The following is a 24,808-nucleotide window of genomic DNA, read 5'->3' as shown; positions in this document are numbered from 1 at the left end:
ATCCATTTATCGTAAGACACTTTGTACGCACACCGTCGTTTAGAATATTCCACGATAAAGAATAAGACCGTTTAAACACTTTCTACCAGTATGTTTTATTTTGTGTAGAACATCTTCAATGGCAAACATTTTACAATCTTCAATAGCAAACATTTTACAATCTTCAATAGCAAACATTTTACAATCACATTGCTCACCACATCCAGCAATAACATTGTACCTGTACAAAATACACATCCACTCACTCAAGATTTCTATTATACACGTCCATACATTTATACAAAATATTAATCAATTGTTAAACACTTGACTTATATACTTGACAATTATACCTACATGTACCAGCAAGAGGAGTAAACTGTGTAAGTAATAAGCAAATATAGAATGTGGCTCAATCAGGGCATGAGAACGTGTTTCAGGGAGTATCATTATCATTACAATTTATTTCTATTCCTGTGGAACCTAACTGAAAATTTTGCAAGCTTGAAAAAAACATAAATTTTACCAGTAATCCAATTTCATTTTTAAAGATGCTCCACCACTGACAAAACATTTTTTTTCTCTATCAAAGACAGGAGCAAACAAATTAGTATTTTTCTTAGTTAAAATAGTTACTTACTTTGCACCATTCCACCATTACACATTTGTTGGATTTACTCTGAAATTTATCAGAATACATAGTGCAGGGACCTGTCATGAAAATTTTAACCAACAGTATACATATATATATTATAGTATCTATAATATATATGTATACTGTAATGTTGGTTAAAACTTGTTGTGCCAGGTCCCTGTGATACATAGTACACGTATTTCGTCAAAGTTTTCTTTTAAATTGCTTGTGATTATGTTCTTTGTATATACACTTCACATCACAGTGTAGAATGTGACATTGATAACTGTAATACTACAGACATTAATGTTTTACTGAGGCATAACTTAGGAAAATCATGAAATCCACCAATATGTACTGTTGAAAATTGTGTGTTGATAATTCAACAAACTAAACTCTGTCTGAAATATTACACTGATATCAGGACATCTATACAATGTATTTACAATGAAACATGCCCAATATTTCAGATCACGTTGACATCTAGCAACAATAACTATGATGTGTGGATAAAAAGTGTGCTTTTCTCTATTTTTTCATGTCATCACAATTTCTGTACAATATTTCTGTCCCTGTTCATACAATCACACTGATGTCTGGCGATAGTTCTTAGTCTCTATGATTTTCTTTCCACACATTGCACAGATACCTGTAAGATGAGACAACTAGTTTTGTAAAAAGTTCAGGTGTGGTAAAATTTGGAACTATATCACATGATCTTTTTTTGATAATGAAAGATTTGTTTTTCACTTTTCAAAAACTGCAAGAAAACGTATATTTAGTCAGGACAATGTGTAAGCTGAACTTTAAATTTTGTATCCATACACAATATCAATAAAATAAAATCAATCTTATGAATGACTTCTTGAAATATCTTAAAAGTAATGAAATTATTACATGTGTCTTATTTACCAAATTATGTTTTCAACTTACCTTTCTTATAAGCACAAGCTGCAATGATAAAACATACATTTTACTTTGTAAGACAAACCACTCTCCATTTGAATTCAATAATCTGCGATATCTACATCAACACAGCATTATTATATCAAAAAGGAACAATAGTAAATCATCCACTGTTGCAATTGGTTTCCTTTGACTTTGTTATTTAGAAATATTTCTGTGTATGCAGTAGCAGAGGAAGACAATTACTACAATCTCAGCCGGTACTGAATATTTCAAACTGCAAGAGCTACAAAATCTATTTTTGAATCATGAAACAATTGACAAAAGTAAAGTGTGCAAACGTATTAATTTTGACTTAATTGCAATAAAAATAGTATTATCCTTGTATTGTAGCTCAAAAGACTTTTAGACAGATAATGGTGTCGTCTTTAAAGCTACAACTGGTGCCTTTTTCTGCTAACGGAGCAAAGTAATGATTTTGCAAACCATTTAAAATTAAAACGTTTTTATGCATTTTATCGTACTTATCTTATATTGATAACCTACAAGGCAATAAAACTGAATCGTATGAAATATAAAGTCACAGCAAGGAATTTTTTTTCACAGAATCTGAGATAAGCATGATAGTTTTTTTGAAGGAAATTTATACAGCAAGTGTTCAAATTATGAATTTGACGTCTTAATGAGAGGTAAATTTGATATTAAGAATAGTTGTTAGGTTTCTTTTGGACAAAAATAATATATAAATGCATGTATATGCTTGAAATAATTGGAAATATAGAAAATTGTGCCAGAGTGATTTTCTGATGCAGTGCTCCACAACGATATATAGGAACCATTTCGTACCCAGCCGAAAGGTATATTAGGTCGGTATGTATATTCGTTGTAGCATTATCCCCCCTTGGCATGTACCAATTTGTAATAATAAGGTGGGGAAAGTCATGGAAATTTCTATCTAACACATGTTACCATGCACAATGAAAGAATCAGTTTACCTTGACAGTAGTGAGATCCAGACTGATGAACAGAAGATTTACAGATGCGACATTTCTCAAATGTAGCATAAGGTGAAAATCTAAAAATAAAAGAAACAAGGATTTACAAGATTTTGGCGCCCACCAAAGAATGATCTATGTCTGACAATAGAAAGATGGATTTTCCCCTGCTTTTCAAATTTTTTCAAACACACTACATACAATGTATATATATATATATTTGAGACAGATCGCATTAGTACTAATCCAATATGGCGGCCGGATGGCCAACTTGTTGACCAAACAGTCCCAAAAGGCATTATGCACAACTAGGGCGTAAGGGGAACTTACGTATGGAATTTGAGAGAGATCTCTTCAGTAATTTCTGAGAAATAGCGGTAACTATCAAAATTCAAGATGGGGGCCGGTCGGCCATCTTGTTGACCGATCTGTGACAGTTACAAAATGTAAAATGTCTCAAATTGCAATATGTACAACTAAGGTCCTAGGGGAACCTACATGTGAAATTTCTACAGTATTTCTAGATTCCTACAGTACTTTCTGAGAAATTGAGATAACAAACTTTAGGCATCAAAATCCAAGATGGCTGCCTGGCCGAAATGACAGAAGGACGGACCATGGACAAAAAGCCATTTGAATAGCCCACCATTTGATGATGGTGGGCTAAAAAGATAATGTGGTTTTTATCTGATGTGAATACATGTTAAAGCTTTTTTTAGGTTTTTTTAATTCTTTTACAAACATTGATGCTTTCTTCTAGTGGTGAAAAATCTTGATGATAAAATTGAGACTTACCTGTTTTTCTTTGCTGTTAGTGCTTTATTTTCACCCACTTTACGGCCACCTCCCTCTGTAAATAGACATATACATTAAAATTGCATATATAAAATGTACTTATAACGACTAAATGCATTTAACAATCCTTTTATTGTTATATTTATTATTTACTTTCTAGTTCAAAGTAAAACATAATTTTGAAGCAAAGAAACATTTGAATTTCCCGCTTCAGCCATTTAACCTCAACAGCCAAGTTCAATGTGATAAAAAACAGTCCCTATTAAAAATTGAAAAGATCACAAAATTTCAATGTTTTTCGATAGCTTTTCGGTTTATTTTCAATTATCCAGACATTTAAAAGATTTTTTAGAAGTTTCAGAACCAAACTGGTTCATTCAACTACAATGTCAATTTTCCCGCACGGACTAACATAGTGTCAGTCAACAAGACTCACATCCATTTATGTAGATATTACTACACCAACTTCAAGTATAGGCTGCATTTATTGGCTCATAATGCAGATCACGATTATCATTAGAGTAATAGGGAGTCGCTGTGACAAAAAGGTAAAAACACTGGTATATACATGTAAGCCTATTCATTTCATACATATCTATATGAAGAAATTGATTACTGTACTGTTTGCATCAAAAACTTGTGACACTGGTATAAAAAAATCAAACATTGTCAAAAAAAGCAAAACTAGAGGTAGTGTACATGTGCAATGGTCCTTACACACCTATGGTCCTTACACACAGGGCTCTATTCCAGCTTACCAGTATCTAAAATGTAGACTACAGTATGAGTGTTACCTGTTGTATTTCTTGCCCCACTTTTCCATGGATCCGGAGTGATAACTTTTCCAAGTTTCTTCTGACCTTTTGATATAAATTATTCAAAAATGTTAAACTATCAAAATATATCTACATGTATTTGTATGTAATTAATTAATTAATATAATATAGACGTTAAATTTAATTAAGAATAGGAATATTTCAAACTTATAAATATTAAACTTAATATTTCACTCAGTAGACAAATGTATAATTTTGTACCATTTATACAGAAACATATGTACATCAAGATTGGAAACTCCTTCTTTGTATTTGTTGACAGGAAGCATGAGACCTCCAGTTTATAGGCATTTTCCCTTGGCTAACTACATATGTACTTACTACACTGTAGTTTTATGTGCATTAGATAAACATGATATTTTTGCATCAATACAAACAATGACTTATAAGTGAGAAGGATTTGTCACTTGGTGTTTTGGATAAACACGTTGCAAGCACTTTTATGTTTTGTGTATTGACCATGAGGTTGAGCAACAACTGATTTTCCTGTGATATCCGCTACTCCAATCTTTGATGCAACGTTAGCTTGCGGGTGCCAGGCTTATATAATTACCATCTCACTTTCTGAAGCAGGCCATCATTTCATAAGCTGTCATATTTTTTAAATGAAAATTTAAGGCATTTCTTCTAAATCTTCTGTTCTTAAAATAAGGACAAGACATCTTAAAATTAATAAAGCTTTACTTTGGTGTTTCTTTTGAATCGATAAGACAAGTATTTGTTAAGAAAAAATTGTTTTTATTCCCATTTCATAGGCGTCTATCTTGAAGATTAACTAGTAGTGTAAAGAGAGAGTATGTATATATGTTTCTGCTCAAATTATCTGAAGATTACTGAACCTTTGTAACATATCGAAGTTATTTTCCTGTATTAAACTATTTAAGAGTACTTGTATATTTAAAACCCCTATCAAAACCCCTAAGCACATACAAAGGTACATCTGCCGATTGTAAAATTGGCGGAGTTGCCAATCTCTCTAATAAGAGCGCAGCTCTCTGCGCGACCAAAGGCCGCGTAGAGCAAAGCTCTACTAACCATAACACGAGTGTGAGCATATAGGATCCAATACATTCCAGTACCGTTTGGACTTTGAAATCGTGTCCTGCGGGAAAAGTCTCATGCCTCCATGCAGGCAGCCATGTTTTAATTCTCGTTATCATCAGCATACGCTTTAAAATTACTGTAAGTAGTTTTAATTTACACCTATACAAGAACAACCCAATGAATGTACTATTCCAATATATACTGTGTATGTTCTCAACTACACGGCACCGTCAGCAGTGACGTCACAAAACACCAAAGATGATGGCACAGATCCGCGCGTATTTTATGATAACATGGCATATTGCCAAGTTTTCTATGCATCTGATAAAAACAAGATTTAAGTATATTCAACTATTTCGAATTCTTTCTAAATATTGATATTATGTGCATGTCAATGAAATATATTTTATTGTTAATCTCGTAGAGTTAATCTCGTAGAGAAATCTGACAATATAAAGTTATTGTCGAGGCTTTGTTATATTCTTTTACATGGAGCTAAAAATACGCCATAGGAGGAAAATATGCCATAGATACGCCATAGGAGTTTTTGCACGCCATAGCAAAATTTAAAAAACAATTTTTTAAACAATGAAACTTCACCAAAACTTGTATAAGACCTGTTTTAAAGTATACAACTAGTTATTACCTAATAAATCCTGTTAAATTTTGCTCTGGCGTGTCGAAGCACGTATGGCGTATATTAGTGTATTTTGCCTCAGAATGGCCCGTTTTCAAGATCGATTTTCTTGCAAAGTACGATTTTTTTTTCATGAAACTGAACCAGATGGTGTATAATGGGTATAACAATGGAAAAAACAAACTATTTTGTAAATATATTCCATAGATTTTGCTATGGCGTGCAAAAACTCCTATGGCGTACCTATGGCGTATTTTCCTCCTATGGCGTATTTTAGTGTGACCCTCTGATACATAGGCCCTATATATATTTTACCAGCTGCTGTACATATGATACAGTATAACATACATGGTGATGTTGTGAAATAGTGACGCCTATAAATTGACGAGACCATTAAACATTGTTTTAAACATTACAAGATATTCCGTTATATTTAATTAAAACAACGAAAACAACAACATCGTTCGAAACAGCGAAGTTCGTCACCAAAACGTTTACGTAGGCAGGGCCTTTAGTTCTAACGTTATATGTCTTGGTGAACCGTAGTTTATTGCTTAGTTATCAATAGCTGTTGAGTAATGTAACAAGATAGAATTATTTGATACAGATTATCACAAAAATACTCACATTTCTCACAGACCATCTTTGTTATTTTTCTCAGCTTGACAGGAAATGTTTTCTGGAAACTAATGTACAAAGCTGATGGCTATTAAATCCGGATACTATATGTAAAGTTCCGAGAGTAGCCTCCCTTTATGTTGCATAGAACTAAATAATTTTTGTAACCTGATTAAAATCAAAAGTCTAATTCTAATTAGATATGTATTTTTGGCGATTATCAGAAGTGATACTGTACAGTCAAAAGTTGCATTAGACCAAAGTATATTCGTAAAAAGCTATTTTTCACGAATCATAGACGTCTCGGCACTTGGAGACCTCGGCACTTGGTAATCTCGGCACTTTTATTCTTAGTTTTTTGAAATATTATAAAGTCTATCGCTGTACGAGAAATATTTACTTTCCTTCCTATAATTTTCTCCGAATTTATGAAACTGTTTGTGTCAGATGCACAGCAGTGACGACCGATTAAAGTTGTTAAAAAGTTGTTATATTTATATTTCAGTCATGATACAATAATTGTGGAACAAACATATTTTCTAATTTATTAGCATTTAAACGTTTTAATATATTATTGATATTTTACTTATATATAATATTTAATGCATTTTGACTATTTTTCGATCGAATTTCACGGTTCGTTTTTCAAGAATTTTCCATAAATTCCGCGGTTATATAAGTGCCCTTGTGTCTCAACAGATTTTTCAATATGTGGTAAGCATTCTTCTAGGGGTTTGTGAGCTACAAGTGTTCTATTACAAATACAAGAATAAGTATTTTTCTGATTCATGGTATGAAACATAATTGAATGAATGAGAAATTTTGGCTTGGAATCTTGGTTCCCATAATAGACTACTACTAATTCGTTGGAAAATCTTTTCTATTGTTGCTTTATAACATTCTTTAAAGATGCTCCACCGCCGTCATAGCATAAATGATATTCATCATTTGAACAATAATTGGTGTTTACTCGTGTATATATATGTCTAATTAACACAAAAAATAAAATGAAATAATTTATTTTGCCTTTGGTGCATGCGCAATCAGTACTCTATTCCGTATAGGATATAGTGACACGGAATTTTTTCGGGATGCAATTAATTATTTTTCATATTTTTAACTTGAAGTAAAATTAGAAGCTTAAACTTTTCAATGGTGGTAATGGTGTAAAGTAAGTAACTTTTGTAACTGAAGAAAAATACTAAATCGTTTGCTCCTGTTTTTGATAGTGAAAAAATACCATTTAGAGCGGTGGAGCATCTTTAAACAATTTGGAATATGGTCATATTTTGTACACATCACACCCTTTCAGCGAACCTAAGCACATCTTGCATTAAACACGAAAGCTGAAAACCCCGACGCTAACAGAAGACGAGAGTGTAATAGAAGAAAAATATTTTCAACAGGAATTGTAGTTCCTCTGCATGCACGGGCTTGTTGTCACGTTTTGTATTATAACCAACCCCCCCCCTTTTTTTTTTTTAAAGAATACCTATATTAAAAAGTATATTTGGACCTAGTGATTTGGATTTGTGCGGGATGTTGGAACGGATAAAATATTAACTATATCCTGATTCAATAAGAACAAACAAAGAATCATTTACTGTGCAAGGAATTTATTTTGGTGCGTACAGATGATAATCGTTTTAGTTCTGTCTCCACTTTGAGCCGAACTCATTTTTGGCTAATGAATCGGTACTATTTTGTAAAAATAAATCAAAGAGGCCAACAGTATGGTCCCCATGGTATCCGAAAATATACCAAATAAATAATATCACTGCTTTTGAGTAACATACCAGATATAGTTTGCATTGTATGGTGATATTCTGAATATGTCAATTTCACAGGGGCTTGGCACGAATTTCTCTCCCGTGGCCTGTAATTAAATACCGGCATATAGTATATAAATTATTTAGCTCAATGAGTAAAAAATCGTGCCAAGACCCAGTGGACATATACATGTATGCTCAACATATACGATATACAGTTTATAAATTGATGAAAATGAACTTTGGTAGCATATTCTATCGCCTCTAAACACAGCATATACTTTACACTATAAAATCAACAAGTAAACAGCTTTAAATTTAAAGTAATGACATGTAAACACATTCAGATACAGCAGCACTGCTCATACCATCTAATAGCTCTACCACATAGACTTCCACAGCTTATAAATACAAAGTCTACAAAAAATCACATCAACTGTATGTGTATTTGGGTCGATTCTAGTGCGTGTAGAATGTTTACACGTATCTAAGAGTCAATCTGACTAAAATACAGATACTTATGATCTCCCTGTTTATCAAATGAAGTGATAAAAGGATCTGTATTTTAATCGGATTGTAAGGAAGAGGATGATGACGAGTCATATGTCCATTTTAATCAACTCTGAGAGTACTGAAGGATGTAATTCTCATCACACTCTAGCCCCCTTGATATATAAAACGTTCGACATAGAGTAGGAAAGACTCAAATATACATAAATATATACTAATGGCCATAATGTATTGTAGTACACTAATAACAATCGACTATGGCTCAAAACACATTAACACCACGAGTAAAATAAACATTACAAGATTCCAACAACAATGCGACTTAAAATTTGGCAGTAAAAAAGAAAATTTATAACAGTATCGATTCCTCTCATAGGCATTCTGGGAACGCTCATATATATCATTGGTAAATATGTATCATTCGAGTATTAATAATATGTATGTCATTTCTCAGCGGATATCTATCAACAATTTATTAAACATCCCATCATAAGCTATTGCGTCACCATGGCTATACCGAATTGCTAAGAAATATTGTTTGCAAAACGGTTCAGCGGAACTATTTGCTAGCACTTTGGCTCGGAATAACACTACAAAAATCAGTTGTTTTGACGTCAAAATTGTAACAGCTCTGTTGCACCATAAAACAATCCATTTATTATGACCCAATTCTTCCATCAACTCAAGAACCACCTCATTACACAAGCTGACACTTCATAGCATGTAATGAAAAAGTTTCATTTGCAACTCACTTCGCCCGATACTTTCCGCCATTTTCTGCGAAAATTCAGTCGCGATGAGTATGTTCCTAATGCCTGCAAATCAAGCATTCATGTATTGCTTATCGGAGACAAGAAATAACACGACATCTTCCCTTCCTTGACAGAACATTTGTATCTGACCACTGAACGATCCATTTGACAACAAAACCTGAATGCACTCTTTGCGTTTTCCCCATGTATACATAAAAAATGAATTTGTAATATAATTATCAGGCATTGTGCAGTTCTGTGCATTTAAATCAAAGTTAGCACTTTGGCACTCACAAATTTCTGATGGACATGCGTTAACACTGATTGTATAACTCTTTATTTACAGAGATGACCTCGACCTTTGTTAGTGTAACAAGGGCGCGTGGTGGTGGATTTGAGCCACAAAGTCTCTAGCGGCAGTCAGTGGCATTTCTGGGTGAATATATACGACCACATTGGTCTCTGTATGCCAAGGCGGCATGCTAATTCCCATACGGATGGTCCGTGTGTTGACTGGAACAGGCATTGGACGGGACGATCGCCATGTCGCGGAGCACCGATCAATCTGGAAAGAAAGGTACAAGTCATGTATCAAACGCTTAACAAAGAATCCATTGTTCTTTGGCAATATAAACTTCTTCGGAAATTTCAATTAACATTTCACATATTATCAATTTTAGTACAGGATGATGTTCTCTGGCTCTGAAACAAGACTTATTATTCTCTTCTTACAGTGACTCTTGTCTGATCTTGGAAAATAACCGATTCTGGTTTCAAATCCAAACTTCTATGAAATGTGACCAAGTCTGGCATCAAAGTTGGAAGGAACTTTCAGAATGGCGAATTCTAATAGCAAGTTAATTATAACCACACTTAATATTGGCGGGTGTGTGTGAGTATCTGTTGTTAATTTTGAGCTTACAAACATCGCTAACCTCACGACGAGAAGAGTATAACAAAATACTGCAAAATGTTGTTAACAATGAAATGAAGAATAGAGCCACTGAAATAGGTCGCAATCATTTAGCTATTTCTAGCTTTTGTTGTTGTTAAAATATATATAGCACACCGTCTTCATTATATTATATTCTATCTGTGCTATTGTTCTCGAATTCAGAACCCGCCACATCAAAGTTATGAGACAAGGAGTTGCATGACGTACCCAACAAAGCATATATTATCAGGAACTTTATCAAGTCATCCAAAAACACAACCAATTAATCCTGGACTACCTTTTATAATGAATGTCACTTGGTATAAAATCAGGAAATGAAGATCATATGACCCGCCAAAACAAAGGACCATGCAGTAGATTAGCCGTTTGCTAAGCATGCCCATCCTCAGTAAATAAGGTTTATTATAACAAAGGGTCTGGAGCCCGGAGAATGGTCAAGAACGCCCCTTTATTATGATTACGGGTATGAAACCTAAACAAAGAATATATGCCTCCCAGAGTCAGGACACAAATTCATAAGGGAATCGGGACACAAGGCTATATTAAGCCTCGAATTAGGACAGTTGCACGAGCAAACTCATAAAATAAAGATAATTTGGCATAAAAACATATTATCCGCCACAGCAAAGGTTGTTAAGTCCGGAATCTGGAAACGAACGTCTCACCAAAACAAATGTTAGCGAGACCCTATAGACAATCGTTACTGGCGCCCCGGTGCGCCACACCAATCGGAGACAGACTGTACTAAGCGCCTACATCTCGTAATATGTGTTAATGAACACAGTAGCTGACGATTTAAATACATTAAGATGCAATACAACCAGGAATCGTTCGTCTTAACCGTAATCTTCATCAAATAAATGTCGGGAGTGCGTTTCGTCGTCAGCCGAGTCTATTGATCAAGTCCCGACACAAACCATCGCTTCTCTGGATTATAACCAGTTTTCTATTTTTATTTGCAGGTTTTTATGTAAATAAAAGAAACGCCGAAAGCACAGAGTGTGTGTATTAGATATGAACCGGCTTTCAAACGATATTTATGGTTTTTATCTCGTAACCAATGATAAATTTGAGATAAACAACACAAACATGCGCCAAATGTTCTTGCAGTTATTGGCAAGCACGCACCAATGAAATTACATTGACAATATGTATATATACATTGTAGATAGTATGCAGGATCAATACTCAAAACCATTGCGGCTGATATAATATGCAGCTAATATACTCTGCCTAGAGATATTCAGCGCATTTTTACAAAAGATGATAGTCGGTTGTGAATTATAAGGCGAACAATCCAAATCTCGCATCTGAATCCTATGATCCACCACAAATCCAGCCGCTGTTATCGTTTCTACATCACATGGTGGCCGAGATATCATAATGGCGGACTTATTTCTATGACTAGAATAATCAACATGTCATCTCCTTTAACAATTCAAACTTGTATTCGTTATATATCGGTTTTTTATAAATATTCGGGTCTTAACGGCGTCTACAACTTGTCCGCGAAGGCTGAGTAGTTCAGATGTCTGCCATTTAACCACTAAACCCTACCTATGTGTTAGGATGGCTGAGTGGTTAAGGTGTCTGATATTCTACCAGTGTATGCTATTTTATCACTAAACCCTTTCTCTGTGACGCGGTGTCTGACAGTTACCACTGGTACCTATATTAACTAAAGACTAATGTATGTTGTTTTACATCCAGAAACAATCACGCAGTAAATACAAAGAAACATCAATCAAGAAATAGTTCATTGGTCATATTACAACTTATGTAGTTATAGAAGATCACGATCGTGCTAATGTTTACTTTGAAGATAAGAATAAATGATACATGTCATAAAATCATCTATGTATCTACAACTTAATCTATTTGTAGTCCGAGTCATTTTACAAAAAATACTTATTAACGTAGGAAATGAATACCGCAAATAAAAGCAATTTACGATAATTTGAGCTTACAAATAATAGTTAGTTACCATTAAATTAACCTACAAATAAAAGTAATTTACTGTTATTTGTGCTCGCCAAGTATCTGTAAACAACTTACTCCTAAACACGAACAGAGCCCACAACACAGCGGTTTCTGTTCGGTGAGGCGACTCTCCAGGGAGCTTCCGACGCTCGCCGACAGTTCCACGCCGAGGAAACAGCCGAGTGGCACGTTCTGGTAAAATGTACTGTTGTATTTAGAAAGCTCCAGCTTGTACCCGCTCGGTGAAGCGGAGCTCTCGCCTCCAAACTCCGACAATGTTGCATCTGTAATGACACAAAATTGCATTTTCGTAAAATAAAGTCTCAGTTTGCCGGAAAAGAGCCCTCCTTGTATCTCATTTTCTCCATACGATATGAATTTAATTAGACATGGGCAAAGAATCAATTTGTTGTCCCAAGATATAATGAATTGTCTCCGTCGCCACTGGGAGTTGAACCATGGGCTACAAGCAATCAAGGACTAAATACTTTAACGGACATACACCATGACCAAAACAAAGGATGACGGAATTGTCTCGAACGTCAGTGGCGAATTTACAATTGCATTGTGCCATCTGTGCAGCTACGCATCTGATGAACGGGAAATGTCTGCCAGAACTTAACTTTATGAAAATTGTCCCATTAATTTTACTCTGTTAAAATAGAGACAAGACAATTGTTATTTTCAGATGATTTTTGTATATTGTATAAGTCAATAGACTATTAAAGTTTGAAGCAATCAAGACAATTGCCGCCTTGGAGCAAATGTTCATGAATGCGACTCACAAGATGTTTTACTTGTGAACTGTAACTGGTGGAAATTCATTTTATGAGCAAAAGGTGCGCCATCTTGGAGAAAGTTTCTACTCTAGCTTAATTAAATCGACCCGTACGACTGCGATTTTTCAGGTTTATGGTGTATGTACCATAACGAAAATAAACCTCCTAATTAACGGAACACCTGGCTTACAAATTACAACTACGTACAACCATAAATCTAATATTATTATCAAATTATTGACAATTTACCAAAGGATGATTTAAACCAGTATTTGACCATAATGTCCACAATAAATAAAGGATTTATTATCTAGAAACAGGAGTTAATTGGCCACCATTGCCATACCTTCGTCGGCTTCCGCTGATAAGATGAGCAGCTTCCGGTCCGTCAGACATATCCGCCCCTTCCCTATGGAGGGTTTGACTTTACATTTGCCTTCCTTGTCCAGGAAGTCTAGGTGTGTGAAATAGAGCCAGGCCCCTCCAAGGACCAGCACCTCCCCTTCCTCCAACATACCTGGTATAAAGAGGTCAAAGGTTACTCTTTGTCCTACCTTGTATGTTAGTACCGTAAATGAAGAACTGGTGTGATACAAAAATTCCATAAATTTTAACACAAAATAAGACTAAAATGCAGATTCAAATTATCTCAATGTTAGTGCTAGTTTAATTTATTGTAGTGTCATCAATTGTTCTGCTCTAAATAGTTCAGCTATCTAATGGTTGTGATATCAATGTTTGTGTAATTTAAGATAGTGTTTTAATGGTTGTGTAAAGGTAGTGTAATTAATAGTCGTAGATGATTGTATCTGTTATGGTTGTACATGTAGTTATGGTTTTACATGTAGTTGCATGTGTGTGTTATGGTTGTACATGTAGTTGCATGTCTTTATTATGGCTGTATATGTAGTTGTATTCCGAATTTGAATATTACAGAGTTATCTGCACTTGCAGGTAGGTATTGATTGTGACGTCATGTGTTTGGGAGCGTAACGTCATACGTTTCGGGGAAAACGACGTGAACTGCGCTCACAAAATAATGACGTAACAATCGATACCCCCCTCACAAGGGAGCTAAGTCTGTAACATGCAAAGACGGAATATAGATGTTATCGTTGTACATTAAGTTGTATGTATGTGTGATATGGTTGTATATGTCTTTATATCCTAGTGTTATGGTTGTATATGTAGTTGCATGCGTGTGTTATGGTTTTAAATGCAGTTTTATGTGTGTGCTATGGTTGTACACCAAGTTGCATGTGGGTGTTATGGTTGTATATGTAGTTGTTGTATGTGTTTTATGGTTTTAAATGCAGTTGTTTGTGTGTGCTATGGTTTCACATGTATTTGTATGTGTGTGCTATGGTTGCACATGTAGTTGTTTGTGTGCTTTAGGGTTGCACATGTAGTTGTATGTGTATGATATAGTTTTTGGTAAATGTATATGCAGTTGTATGTGTGTGTATGGCTTTATATGTAGTTGTATCTGAGTGTTATGGTTGTATATGTAGTGGTATCTGGGTGTTATGTTTGTATATGTAGTTGTATCTGGGTGTTATGGTTGTATATGTAGTTGTATCTGTAGTGTTATGGTTGTATATGTAGTTGTATCTGGGTGTTATGGTTGTATATGTAGTTGTATCTGGGTGTTATGGTTGTATGTAGTTGTTGGTGTGTTTAGGGTTCTGTAGTTGTATTGTATCTGAGGTGTTTATATGGTATGTATATGTAGTAGTTGTATCTGATGTTTATGGTATTGTACTTGTATATGTAGTTGTATCTGAGTGTTATGGTTGTATATGTAGTTGTATCTGAGTGTTATGGTTGTATATGTAGTTGTATCTGGGTGTTATGGTTGTATATGTAGTTGTATCTGGGTGTTATGGTTGTATATGTAGTTGTATCTGAGTGTTATGGTTGTATATGTAGTTGTATCTTAGTGTTTTGGTTGTGTATGTAGTTGTATCTGAGTGTTATGGTTGTAAATGATGCGTGTGTTATAGTTTTAAATGCTGTTGTATGGGTGTATCATGGTTGTATATGAAGTTGTATCCGAGTGTCATGGTTTTATATATGTAGTTGTATATGGGTATCATGGATGCACATGAAGTTGTGTTACCACCTTGTAGAAGTTGCTCGTAAGTGAGTAGTTCCCCCGGACGACCTTTGCCCTGCCACACCTCCTGTCTCATGTCCTCTCCCTGTGTTAGGAGACAGTCGTTTAGTCGGTAGAACTTGGGCTGTTTGGTGTATGCCTCCTCCAACACCTGTTGAGAAGCGGGATTCAGATCTAGACGTGTGAAGTCCTGGTTGAAGGGCCTCGGCTCATCCACGATCACAAAGCCTATCTTTCCATTGCTGTCCATGGTTGTCGGAGGGATGATCGTAGACGGCGCCGTAGTCACCGCCGTTGATGACGTCGTCTTCGCACCGAACGGTACCAATGTATGTGTCTCAGACGTGGTGGCGGGCAAGGAGGTGCTGATGGTGTTGAGTGAAGATGGCGGCCGACTCACCTGATTAGAGTTGACAAGCGTTACCCCTTTGTTTACCGTGATCTCTGTTTCCTGCAACGATGATAGATGTAGAACATAAGACTAGCAGATGTATAAGTATAGTGAGTTCTAAGTGGTAGACATGATCCCATATCATTGTCGCTATAGACGAAAGTAAACGGTTGGCGGAGGCTCAACACACGTCTATCAAGTGGGGTGATACAACTAGTACAGACTTCCGCATTCCTCCAATCTACCGACAACTAATGGCTTATTTAAATGCTTTTTGAAACTTCAGAAAATAAGGATATTCTAATGCAAATACTCTATAACACTTAAAATGCACATTTTACGTCGAGCTTACACTGAAAGCATGTACCTAAATACAAATAGAGCGAGTTCATAGCAGGTCCTCATATTAGACTTCACCGTTCTGACAGATATGGGTGTATGATGTGGTACCCGATCATTTTCTAGACCAGGCACCATACTTTAACATTCTGACAGATACATCAGACAACTACTTCATGTCTTTCATAGTCTAAATTTGGTGCAAGGGAATGAGGAAACTTCGTCTCCAATTAAAAAGCCAAAAAAGCCCTGTTATATATATGAAAACTACATCATGTCTGCTGACGTCACAAAATTAATTAAATCATCAGACGGGGTACAGGATCAAGTTAATTTTACAGCGGGAGATTTTATTATTACTGCTGTCGATCTTATTGACTTGGCCTTGAGGCAAATTAAACGAATACTTGCGGTTTACCATATTCATAACATGGAACTCGTTATAAATACAGACTCAGATTGACACTGGTGAAAGTCAATTCTTATGACGTTATATTAGGTTTTCAGTTTTAGCTAAATGTGATTTACTAGCATATGCTTCGAAAATTAAGCCGTCAGACAGTTAATGCATCAAATGTCGGTTGCAGTTACCGGTAATTTCATTCAACTGGTCGGGTTTTGCAAAGCCGTCACCACAACCCGAATTTCACCTTCAACTCTCGCAAACTTTTCTAACCGTGATGTCACCAAGATGTCGAATGTATTTTTACATAAATATTTAGATTAAATGATGTGATTCTCTGCTGCTCTGAGCGACATTGAACTCATGTTAAGGAAATAAATCTGACTGAAGGCGGGGGCGTGTGTGTTGTTACTCTAGTAAGATTTAGACTTGAGATACAAATGAAGATAAACACAATTCATGCCAACTGTCCCACACGGTCCCATTACTTGCATAAATGTCCATCATGATCTAGGTATAGGTCTTCTTTTATGGATAACTATTTTTGGAAAAGACCACATAATCATATCAAAGGTCAATGAACTAATCAATACCAGCAACATTGGGACTTGGGATTATATACACATTGTCATCCTTTATGAAATGTTAATGAATTCGTATGTACTCAATGAAAGTTTCTTTACTAACGAAGCAGAATTATCACTATAAACACTTAGTTAATAGAACTATAACGTAAGTGTACATATCTGTATATGTCATAATGCAAAATATTGTAGTTTATGTATAAATGTGAAAGAGACTATAGTTTGAAGGAAAGTCGGGACATGATGATTGTCCGAAACTATGCAATCCTCGACCATCGCGGTTCCAATGTAACATCACTGCGTTTGATCTCTTTTCTTTAGCTTTAATTGTTTTTTATTTATAAATAACCTTAGTAAAGCAATACATTTTTCAAATGTATTAGTCCCGAACTGACGACGTTTCATATATGACCAAGTCTTCTAGTTTACAATTCCATTTGAATCACCATACAGCCAGGTGCAGGCTTGTATAGTTTAGTAACTTCCTTGTTTCATTAATAATGTCAGATACGTTTCCGAGATATGACAATGGCCACTTATATGAAAATATTTTGACTAGTGTGTGGTTGTTTACATTCATAATAGTTCTCTATCATCATTACGCCGGCTTCTGTCCGTCAATATTAATTTGAATCACATGGGTAAAAAGCTATTTGTTTTAGGATTCTACGTAAAACACTGTTCCGTTCTAGAGTAATTAGTCAAAGATGTGGCTTTGTTACGAAGCACATTCCCAGTCTCCACATACCAGAAGATGTAGTGACTGCCAAAACATCTGTATGACAGTTAAAGGCCCACTACCTTTCCGGAGCAAAATTTAAAGGTTTCTTAAAAACATTAATAACAAAAGAAAATATATATTGATGGCTTAAGATGAGATTACAACACCAAACATATGCAAGATTTCCTGTCTAATATACGATAACAGTGGAGATTCATTTGCCGTCTGGCGCAGTGATAGTCAACTACCGCGCGGCATTTAGGACGACGGCGGGAAACATAAAACGACCCGCGTTATGAAAATTAACATTTTATTTATTCTAATTAAACAGTTCTGAAGGTGATGATAAGTGTGCTAGTAAACGTTTAGTTAATAACTTCTGCGACTCTACAAAATTATTGATCTCGTTTTACATTCCTATTTTAACAATTAAAAGCCGTTTCGGAGAGGTAGTGACTGCCAAAACATCTGCCCTTTAAGAAAGAAATGATTTTTATCATTTACAATTAGCGAAACATATTTGTTTATTATGCATTGGTTTTCTGCCACAATAAATTCCAGACTGGTAATAATTACCATAGGCTTTACAACATATGAGACACAATTAAAACCCTAAGAGTTTTTTTTTTTTTATTTCCAGAGACCAAGGGATATATATTTCAACAATTGTGTCAACAATTAAAATAGTTACTTAGGCTTAAATATTAAGTACCAGAGAATGCTCAACATCTGAGACACAATAAAAGCATGCAAGTGTTCTTTGTAAGTAATTGTCTAGTTCGAAAGGCCAAGGTGATGGTATTTTAGTTTCTTGGCATAACATCAAGACGTAACGCATAATGCATATTGATAAAGTGAAGCTTCGAAAGAAACTAGATAATTTCAAGTTCAAAACACGAGATTTTCATTCCAAGTATGGACAAAATTACGTTCGTTTTGGTTTATTCTTTTTTTCCCAAAACCTTTTTATTTCTCTTTGATGAAGGTCAAGGTCATTTACCTGAACAAATTTTGGATCCTAAGTCTTATGCACGTGCTTAATCCTATAGAAACATAATCATCAGACCATGGATTCAAAATTCTATATTTGTTTATCCAAATTCCGAAATATCCATGTAACGCCAGTTACTTTTAGTAAGTTGTTACGTAAAGCATGTGCATGACAATATATCTATTATGTGTATAGAGGTAATAACCTGGTATGTTAGACTAAATGACACAGCTGCACAGAAAATCGTCATATTTAGCACATATCGACAGCAGAAGTGCTGTCAGGAAACAATTCTTAATGGCCATATCGGTTTTGTGTCGCTTCTACTGATTCAATTAAGCAACAAAATTTGTTTATTGATGACAGAGTTATGCGTCATTCTGTCACCTTCAGCACGTGGCTATTATTAGGATTGGCATGATAGCAATGACATTTACAGTCTGATAAATGTCACTACTGTCTGGTATAGGTTTGTAGAGGATAAAATAAGTGCAAATGTCAAAAAGCATGGATTGGATTATAGTTAGAAATACAAATATAATATAGAAATGCAATCTTTGATTGACATAATGTGTTCGTGTCACTGCATGACGTCACAGTCTCGATGATCATTGGTTATAATTACTCCTCTAATAAGATGCCATCTTTGTTTATGTCTTCCCTTTCTGTGTTATTATTCAATGAATGATCTTCAATAATTTTTCCTTGAAAATAAATTATAGAAAAAATCTATCCTCGCATTCATAACTCAATGTCTTAATTGAATTTATTATGGAAGTTTGTACCTTAGAGAAAGTCTTGTTACTTGGGGCCTCCCCGATACGATAGTAATAACCTCCCGCGAATACAGTGTGGGGAGATTCCAACATCTGTCAGTGCTTTGTAGAAAATCCCCTAGTATATCTTATAATTAGTGCAAGGCGACGAACGTGTGTTTGTGTTTCCCCTACAGCTTGTCGACCTCAACTATTTGATTGTTTAGTCTGTTCCCTTAAGCACATGCATAGTTTACATGTCTCTCAAAGAATACATGCACGTTTATGCTGCTTGCTTCTGAAGTTCAAAGAAATAAATACATATTGTCTTCAATGCCAAACAAAATTCAGAACTATGACGATACTTTTCGCATAAAGATTTTGAGTAGCCATTTACATCTATGATGCTACATAGTGACGAAACAAAATTCAGAAATAATGTCACTCTTGCAAGCTATGAGAGGTTTATTTTTTTTAAAGTTAATGCAAGGAGAAAAATCAAAGATATTGATACACATTGTGTATGGTTGTAAGCTTGTTTAAGCTAACCTGACGATACAACACATTCCAATAGTTATAAGTTGGCTCAAAGCTAACAGAGCTTCATAAAAAAGAGAACATATGTTTAAATCTTAACCGGGAACATCTTCACAAGAGAGAAAGCTGTCACAATCCATATGTTTCCTCTGTGTAGATGGCTACACAGGATACTGTACATTAATAAATCTACCTATACGTTACAGTAAATAGTAGAACAGGTTCTCCCCCTCAGGCCTAACGAGTCCCCCCCCCCCCCCTCTAACCTACATAATCTAGACAACCCTTGTCAGCTTAATTCAGTCTATACTTTATGTGGAACGATGAACTGTGCTAAGACATGGACATTAGTACAATTTGTCAGAATAATTACAGAACCTCTATGGTCCCTATGTCGTCGTAACTTCCCTGGAATGGCGTGTGGAGTAGGTAAGATACTTCTTTATAATCAGAATACAATTTGCATATATAGTGGATTTCTTATTAAATGCCGTTGAAAAAAAAAATAAAAAGAAATTAGCGATTCTAAAATGTTAAATATATGTAGTCCTTAAAAGCCCACTAGAAACCTGGTTTTTTTCGGGGAACATAGACGGGGAAGCAATTTCGTCATTATAAATGTCTATACTGGCATAAAATCCCAGAGCGATCTTGGCGCCCACCTTAGAATGCTCTTTGGCAGTCAAGGGAAAGTTTTATTCTCTCTTGCCCTCTTCCTTAAAAAATTGATACAAACAGTGACACCGTGAAACTACACACAAATTCTACTCAGTAGCAAAACACTTCGATCGTCACAATTGAATGTCGCCGTTTTTTAATAAATAAATATGCTAAACTATTGACCAAACAGACCTAGAACTATTCAATTTGAGAAAGATATCTTTGGTACTTTCTGATGAATAGTGAAAACAAACTTTAAGTGTCAAAATACAAGACGGCTGCCTGTCCGCCATCTTGTGTGTTTGGATCAGTCACCTGCCAGCCATTTTATTTTCTGACTAGACCAGAACTACAATAGGCACAGCTAGGAACAATGAGGAACATGAACTTTCAGGAAGATCGCCTTAGTACTTTGTGATAAATAGTGATAGCAAAACACATAATAATAATCTCACAATGATAGGTCCGAGTAAGCTAAGAAGTTTTAATACTACTTCTCATGATGTCCTGAAACAAATAAATCAGGCAATTTGCGTAATGAAATCACAGTTTGTGCAGTGCATCATTGATCAAGCAACGTTTTTCTTTCTTTTATATACTCCAATATAACATATCTCAGAATTGTGACAGGATAAATTATGGTTTCGTTTAAAGCGTTCAACTGAAATGTTACATATTGTCCCTCCCTTATAGACTTTTCTTTATTTTACGGTACATTTGTAAGCAACATCATTTCAGTCCAACTGCAAACATCAGCAAACCCTAACGCCCATACAAAGCATCAATCTGTCACAAACAGGCAATATAAATGAAAACGAAGATGGAAAAAGCATGAGACTGTTGCATTAAATACACTGCTGTGTAGATCATTTGATCCCTCCATCCCTGGCGGCTAAGAGTTTACAGTTGGGTGTCAGCTTCCTTGTCCATCACCGACACGTCTCAAACATCCATCTCTGACGATCGTCCATCCTTGTGCGTCCGTTTTATATCATTTCGTGTCTGTTTATCATATCATCTCCATGTATCCTTACTGCTTCACCCCCTTCCATTAGGATTACCCCGGACGATTACTTATATCTGGAGTAGTTCCGAATGCCATTCGTTAAATAAAAGTGCTATTCAATACTTTAACTTTTATTTGTTTAGTGGTCCCATAGAACATCCTTCAGTATTATCGACATGAACAAGGCTATGATTTAAAGTTTATTTAAGTTAATATATACAGGCAAGTATGTTATGACTACTCCAACTATTTTTATGAGGGAAATAAAATCCATGTGTTACAAGAGACAGGCCTTATCGTCATCGTGAGAAGGAATTCAGCCGTCCGAACAGCAGCGTCGCACACTGAAAGGTTATCTCTGCTCCAACATACCAACATCACACTCCGGCTTTATCGATACCGTGGGATGGAAGATTGCAGAAGAGTCGTAAGATCTGGCACATTTCCATGTAAATCACGTTTTTCGTGGTCGTCATATTCCACCGACCAATGTCTATAGTCTATAAACGTACCGAGAACTCCCTACATATGTCCCCGGTGAGAGACCCCTTGGGTATTCATCCTCGAAATTCAGACATCAAACTGTTATGTTAATCGCAATACATGTATGTAAAAAGGCATTGTAGTTGAAGTAAAGACAGACATCAACCGAGAAAGGCGATCAATGTATTTCTTGCTTACAAGCCAATCCCAGTTTTTTTCGCTATCAATAGGCTTTTTGTTTAGCGGTTCCATGGCCGCTCATCAAACGAATTGGAACCATTATTCCCATCGGCAATACAAATAATAGTCTGCAGAAAGTTCCACAGATGGAAGTGATGTCTTTACACGTAAACAAATACGTCACAGACTACAGCGGCATCCACTGATCAATTATATACACGTATATCATATATATATGAATATAGAGTTCCATACATCGCGATTCTCAATTTTCAAAACGTATATTGATTTGTCAAATACAATTTCACGACTTTAAACGTAAAATTAAACGAGTTTTGCCATAAAATTAATGTGGTTCAACACCAATGATGTTGTTGTGAGACTGAAGTAAAATACCACCATGCATACTGACCACGAGAAGGCAGCAAGTTATACGAACACCATTCCAAGAAAAATCAAACTGTATCCTGTTTTCCAACTGAACGCAGATAATTTAATTAAGCTAATTAAGTTATAACTGCTTTGATAATTCCATTGACGACAGAACACGACCTTATGTCATGTCATGATTCATGACACTTTGGAAACGTAAGAGCAACATGTGACTTGTTTGCACATGCTAGTGGTTTAGGGTACGACAATTCAGTACGATGACACTACACAAACGTCAGAGATAACTTAACGATGTGGTACCCTTCAGCTCACGCAAATAAGTGACTAAACAAGATGTGGAATTCGTATCGTCGGATAAAAATGTCATTTCACGCCACAAAGAAGCAAGCACCACAAACGGTCAGGGAAAGAATTTTATGTCAATTCACTGTACAAAGAATGCAGTACCACAAATAGTCCGCTAAACCTGCCTATATTATTAGGCTTTTTTAATTAATTTTTTTTGCCTAATATATAGACTATATATTAGGCAAAAAAAAAAAAATTAAAAAAAAAGCCTAATAATATAGGCAGGTTTAGCGGACTATACCACAAACAGTCAGGGAAAGATTCTATGTCAATTAGTGTACAAAGAATGCAGTACCACAAACAGTCAGGGAAAGCAATTCTATGTCAATTAGTGTACAAAGAATAAAAGTACCACAAACGGTCAGGGAAACAAATCTATGTCAATTTAGTGTACAAAGAATAAAGTACCACAAACGGTCAGGGAAACAAATCTATGTCAATTTAGTGTACAAAGAATAAAGTACCACAAACGGTCAGGGAAACAATCTATGTCATTTAGTGTACAAAGAATAAAGTACCACAAACGGTCAGGGAAACAATTCTATGTCAATTTAGTGTACAAAGAATAAAGTACCACAAACGGTCAGGGAAACAAATCTATGTCAATTTAGTGTACAAAGAATAAAGTACCACAAACGGTCAGGGAAACAATTCTATGTCAATTTAGTGTACAAAGAATAAAGTACCACAAACGGTCAGGGAAAGAATTCTATGTCAATTTAGTGTACAAAGAATACAGTACCACAAACGGTCAGGGAAACAATTCTATGTCAATTTAGTGTACAAAGAATAAAGTACCACAAACGGTCAGGGAAAGAATTCTATGTCATTTTAGTGTCACAAACGGTCAGGGAAACAATTCTATGTCAATTTAGTGTACAAAGAATAAAGTACCACAAACGGTCAGGGAAACAAATCTATGTCAATTTAGTGTACAAAGAATAAAGTACCACAAACGGTCAGGGAAACAAATCTATGACAATTTAGTGTACAAAGAATAAAGTACCACAAACGATCAGGGAAAGAATTCTATGTCAATTTAGTGTACAAAGAATAAAGTACCACAAACGGTCAGGGAAACAATTCTATGTCAATTTAGTGTACAAAGAATAAAGTACCACAAACGGTCAGGGAAACAATTCTATGTCAATTTAGTGTACAAAGAATAAAGTACCACAAACGGTCAGGGAAACAAATCTATGTCAATTTAGTGTACAAAGAATAAAGTACCACAAACGGTCAGGGAAACAAATTCTATGTCAATTTAGTGTACAAAGAATAAAGTACCACAAACGGTCAGGGAAACAAATCTATGTCAATTTAGTGTACAAAGAATAAAGTACCACAAACGGTCAGGGAAACAAATCTATGTCATTTTAGTGTACAAAGAATAAAGTACCACAAACGGTCAGGGAAACAATTCTATGTCATTTTAGTGTACAAAGAATAAAGTACCACAAACGGTCAGGGAAACAATTCTATGTCAATTTAGTGTACAAAGAATAAAGTACCACAAACGGTCAGGGAAACAAATCTATGTCATTTTAGTGTACAAAGAATAAAGTACCACAAACGGTCAGGGAAACAAATCTATGTCAATTTAGTGTACAAAGAATAAAGTACCACAAACGGTCAGGGAAACAAATCTATGTCATTTTAGTGTACAAAGAATAAAGTACCACAAACGGTCAGGGAAACAAATCTATGTCAAT

The 24,808-nt window shown here is 35.3% G+C and overlaps 2 protein-coding genes across 3 annotated transcripts in view; both read right to left on the bottom strand.

The window, feature by feature from the left end:
* Window positions 1-76: 76 nt before the first annotated feature.
* LOC138318600 (cysteine-rich PDZ-binding protein-like) lies at window positions 77-6,565 on the bottom strand. The gene is made up of 6 exons (XM_069261104.1): window positions 6,454-6,565; window positions 4,104-4,169; window positions 3,310-3,364; window positions 2,515-2,594; window positions 1,547-1,564; window positions 77-1,262 (listed from the first exon to the last, which is right to left on the bottom strand). The coding sequence occupies exons 1-6, from the start codon at window positions 6,467-6,469 to the stop codon at window positions 1,198-1,200; spliced, it is 300 nt and encodes a 99-aa protein (XP_069117205.1). The 5' UTR covers window positions 6,470-6,565; the 3' UTR covers window positions 77-1,197.
* Window positions 6,566-8,043: 1,478 nt separating this feature from the next.
* The window catches only part of LOC138318594 (uncharacterized), a 31,249-nt gene continuing 14,484 nt past the window's right edge, over window positions 8,044-24,808 (bottom strand). The window contains exons 1-5 of one of the 2 annotated variants that reach the window (XM_069261097.1): window positions 21,540-22,337; window positions 15,312-15,756; window positions 13,536-13,706; window positions 12,486-12,694; window positions 8,044-10,040 (exon numbers count right to left, since the gene is read on the bottom strand). In XM_069261097.1, the coding sequence (XP_069117198.1) occupies window positions 9,840-10,040; window positions 12,486-12,694; window positions 13,536-13,706; window positions 15,312-15,756; window positions 21,540-21,569 (1,056 nt within the window). In that variant the 5' untranslated portion in view covers window positions 21,570-22,337 and the 3' untranslated portion in view covers window positions 8,044-9,839. Of the gene's footprint in view, window positions 10,041-12,485; window positions 12,695-13,535; window positions 13,707-15,311; window positions 15,757-21,539; window positions 22,338-24,808 lie in introns of those variants that run through there. The other variant, XM_069261096.1, reaches the window with a different exon arrangement.

This window comes from Argopecten irradians, chromosome 3 (genome assembly GCF_041381155.1).
Source record: "Argopecten irradians isolate NY chromosome 3, Ai_NY, whole genome shotgun sequence".
NCBI classification, from domain to species: domain Eukaryota; kingdom Metazoa; phylum Mollusca; class Bivalvia; order Pectinida; family Pectinidae; genus Argopecten; species Argopecten irradians.
The sequence above is the reverse complement of the archived record's forward strand: the minus strand, read 5'-3'. Positions and strand labels throughout refer to the sequence as shown.